Below are 4,703 nucleotides of genomic sequence, written 5' to 3'. Positions count from 1 at the left end.
TCACAGCGACAACGCTCTCACCACGACAGTCAGAGTGGCACCTCTGTCTGTCACAGCGACAACGCTCTCACCACACACAGCTTACACACATAAAAACATCAGAGTGGTACCTCTGTCTGTCACAGCGATAACGCTCTCACCACACACAGACAGAGTGGCACCTCTGTCTGTCGCAGCGACAACGCTCTCACCACGACAGACAGAATGGCACCTCTATCTGTCACAGCGACAACGCTCTCACCACGACAGACAGAGTGGCACCTCTGTCTGTCACAGCGACAACGCTCTCACCACACACAAACGTCAGAGTAGCACCTCTGTCTGTCACAGCCACAATGCTCTCACCACGACAGTCAGAGTGGCACCTCTGTTTGTCACAGCGACAACGCTCTCACCACGACAGACAGCTTACACACATTTTAATTAACATCCCATATCCAATATCTCCACGTATCAAACAAATCTAAGAGGTCCAAATGAGCTGCGCCTATGGATCTGTGTTACTGACAAAGTAAAAGGATACTCTATGGCAACACCAGTTCTATTTCAGATTTCCTGAAACTTTTCAATACACATTGTTACTATTGGTCTATTTAAACTTGCGTAACATATCAGAAATTAACAAGGAAAACACTGCTAGAATGTAATATTCTGATAGGTATCCTTTATATTGCTATGCCTTGAGAAAGGTTTATATTGCAAAATTCTTGCTTCCCTTATAATTACCCCTAGACATGATGTTAACTATTTTTGAAAGACAATGCTTTAAAATATATAAGACTATACATAATACCCTTATCTTAATTGTTGTATTTGACTTACGATAAAAAAAAGGATTAAAAGTTTATACATTTTGTATATACATATTTCTGGTCTAAATTTCATGTCATTGTACTTATAATTGACAAAAAAAAAAGAGTTCATACTAGTATACACTTTTGAATAAAGAAACATAAGAAAAAAACATGCATTTTATTTTTCCCTTCAAATTTACTCTATGGTGCTGCAATTTTAATTGGATGAATTATCTGATTGGTTGAACTAGTAATGGGCTAATGCTAAATATTTTTTCTTTTAGGCTAATACTATATGTATGTTAATTAACAAGTTCAATCATTATTCTTGACTTTCTATATAAAAGAGTTACTATACTAGATTATCTCCCATGTCTCACTATACTTGATTATCTTCCATGTCTCTTTATTATCTCCCTTGTTTGTTACAGGAGCTGATTACAACACTGTACATAGGATTTTTAGGTCTCATTTTCTCATCCTACTTTGTCTACCTCGCCGAAAAAGACTTTGTATCGGAGGACGGTGTCACCCACTTCACAAGCTATGCAGATGCCCTCTGGTGGGGAGTGGTCAGTGTAACTTTGTTGTCAGTGTATTTATTCCCCCAGTATAGTGTTGCCGTCTTACAGAATAATGTTTATACTTGTGTTCACAGTGGTATTAGCGACTTCATTTCTTCATATTAAAGTGTTTTTTTTATTGTCCCACAGAAAATTATGTGCTGTGGTATTCGTTGGGCAAAAACATTCTTGTGAATGGTAAGCTGCACCTCATTACCGAGGTTCTAGAGTGACCAGTAATTTTATACACTGTCCATGTGTCAGTTTTACACCAGGAGGGACCTGTCTGGCATTACACCACCCTGGCACACTGCGCTGACACAGCGTCCAAACAGATTAATATATAACTCTGTGGTGTTGATATATAGAGATTACCAAACCATAGCTTTAAGATAGGTATAATAGAATGAAGATCCTTGCTAACAAGCTTCAATAACATGACATTAAGTGCTTTGTAGAAAAACCCTACTGTTTGTATTATCATTAAGTAATTTAGTTTGAACATTTTGTTTGCTAGATCACTGTGACAACCATTGGGTATGGTGATACTGTTCCTATGACGTGGATGGGGAGAATCGTTGCATCATGCTTCTCCGTCTTTGCCATCTCATTTTTTGCTCTCCCAGCTGTAAGTACTTAAGTGAAATACTGTAAAAAAAAATTGCAACCAGTTTGCATTGACACATCTTAATATTCTTTCCTGCCCAAAGGGCAACTGATCTGAGCTGATGCCGTACGTGGCATGGTATATGCATCTGTCGTCTATCCATCTGTTGGCAACATTTTTCTTTAAACTATGGCTTATCCTGGAATAAAAGGCTGAGGAGTTTGTTCAAATAAATGACCCTGACATACTTTTAGTCACAGGAGTCAAATTGTTAAACACTTTAAACACATTATTTGGTTTGACTACTAAGCATAAGATTATGATATATGGCTGTTATTACACTGGATTGACGAGTTATCATGCTTGTTCTTATCAAAGACTCTGGCCCCTTTTAAGATCACAGGGTGAAATGTGTTAAAACCTTTAACTGACTTCTTCTGTTTACTGAAGAGGCCTTGGGTCTAATGGTGTTAAGTGTATGAGGTCAAGGATCTGAGTGAATGACCAAGACCAACTGTGAAGGTCACATTAGCTTTTTGAGTTAAAATCTTGCAACAAATATTCATAAGGTCTGGAGTAATAATATCTCCTAGCAAGCATCCATAATGTATAGAATAATGATATTTAAGTATGCCTATTAACATAAATTTGACCTTAACCCTCTTTGAAGGTCACAGATATGACACCAATAACAGGTAAGTAATGCAGACTCATGGTGCCTCTTGTTTGTTTTGTCTTCAGCAAAATCAATAAACATACAGGTGATATTTAGTCAAGAAAATGGGGTTAAATATATCTATATGTTCACTCTGGAAGGTTCAGAGAGCTTTGGTATTCTTACCCTAACAAACAAGCCATTTTATATGTTGTTTTTATTAATAACAGTGTTTACACAATACATGAACGTGTGTGTTTCACATAGGTAATTTAACCTTAACCAGTTTGTGGATCTGACTTATTAATTAACTCCTATTATTTAACTGAGGTTTGGCATAACTGTTCCTGATAACTTGACTAGTTTCAACTTTAACTTCATCATTTGAATAAAACTCAGAGTTACTGTTTTTTAACCCAACCTAATATCTATTTTAGGGTATTTTAGGATCAGGGTTTGCTTTAAAAGTTCAACAAAAGCAAAGACAGAAACACTTCAACAGACAGATACCCACAGCTGCTGCATTGATACAGGTATGTCAACAATACATGTACAGAACTGATTACAGGTATGTCAACAATACAGGTACATAACTGATTACAGGTATGTCAACAATACAGGTACAGAACTGATTACAGGCATGTCAACAATACAGGTACAGAACTGATTACAGGTATGTCAACAATACAGGTACAGGACTGATTACAGGTATGTCACTGATCCAGGAACAGGACTGATAACAGGTATGTCACTGATACAGGTACAGACTGATTACAAGTATGTCACTGGGACAGGTACAGGACTGATTTTAGGTATATCACTTATACAGGTACAGGACTGATTTCAGGTATATCACTTATACAGGTACAGGACTGATTACAGGTATGTCACTGGGACAGGTACAGGACTGATTACAGGTATATCACTTATACAGGTACAGGACTGATTACAGGTATATCACTTATACAGGTACAGGACTGATTACAAGTATGTCACTGGAACAGGTACAGGACTGATTACAGGTATATCACTGATACAGGTACAAACTGTTTACAAGTATGTCACTGATACAGGTACAGGACTGATTACACGTATATCACTTATACAGGTACAGGAATGATTACAGGTATATCACTTATACAGGCACAGGACTGATTACAGGTATATGACTTATACAGGTACAGGACTAATTACAGGTTTATCACTTATACAGGTATAGGACTGATTTCAGGTATATCACTTATACAGCTACAGGACTGATTACAGGTATAACACTTATACAGGTACAGGACTAATTACAAGTATATCACTGGGACAGGTACAGACTGATAACAAGTATGTCACTGGGACAGGGACAGACTGATTACAAGTATGTCACTCGGACAGGTACAGACTGTTTACAAGTATATCACTTGGACAGGTACAGGACTGATTTTAGGTATATCACTTATACAGGCACAGGACTGATTACAGGTATGTCAACAATACAGGTACAGACTAATAACAAGTATATCACTGGGACAGGGACAGACTAATAACAAGTATATCACTGGGACAGGGACAGACTGATTACAAGTATGTCACTGGGACAGGAACAGACTGATAAAAAGTATGTCACTGGGACAGCTATATGACTGATTACAGGTATATCACTTATATAGGTACAGGACTGATTACAAGGATGTCACTGATACAGGGACAGGACTGATTACAGGTATGTCAACAAAGGTACAGGACTGATTACAGGAATATCACTGGGACAGGTACAGACGATAACAAGTATATCACTGATACGGGCACAGGCCTGATTACAAGTATATCACTCATACAGGTACAGGACTGATGACGGTACAGGACTGATTACAGGTATATCACTGGGACAGGTACAGACTGATAACAAGTATGTCACTGGGACAGGTACAGACTAATAACAAGTATATCACTGGGACAGGTACAGACTGATTACAAGTATATCACTGGGACAGGTACAGACGATAACAAGTATATCACTGATACAGGTACAGGACTGATAACAGGTATGTCAACAATACAGGTACAGGACTGATTACAAGTATGTCACTGGA

The 4,703-nt window shown here is 38.0% G+C and overlaps 1 protein-coding gene across 1 annotated transcript in view; it reads left to right on the top strand.

Moving 5' to 3' along the window:
- The window catches only part of LOC110464084 (potassium voltage-gated channel subfamily KQT member 1-like), a 98,637-nt gene that overhangs the window by 62,933 nt on the left and 31,001 nt on the right, over positions 1–4,703 (top strand). Inside the window, exons 7-9 of the mRNA XM_021519120.1 lie at positions 1,226–1,366; positions 1,875–1,985; positions 3,057–3,152. Coding sequence (XP_021374795.1) covers positions 1,226–1,366; positions 1,875–1,985; positions 3,057–3,152 — 348 coding nt within the window. The remainder of the gene's footprint in view (positions 1–1,225; positions 1,367–1,874; positions 1,986–3,056; positions 3,153–4,703) is intronic.

Source organism: Mizuhopecten yessoensis, unplaced genomic scaffold (assembly GCF_002113885.1).
Source record: "Mizuhopecten yessoensis strain PY_sf001 unplaced genomic scaffold, ASM211388v2 scaffold10957, whole genome shotgun sequence".
Taxonomy (NCBI): Eukaryota; Metazoa; Mollusca; class Bivalvia; order Pectinida; family Pectinidae; genus Mizuhopecten; species Mizuhopecten yessoensis.
Note: the sequence above shows the minus strand (reverse complement) of the source record. Positions and strands in the feature narration are given on the sequence as shown.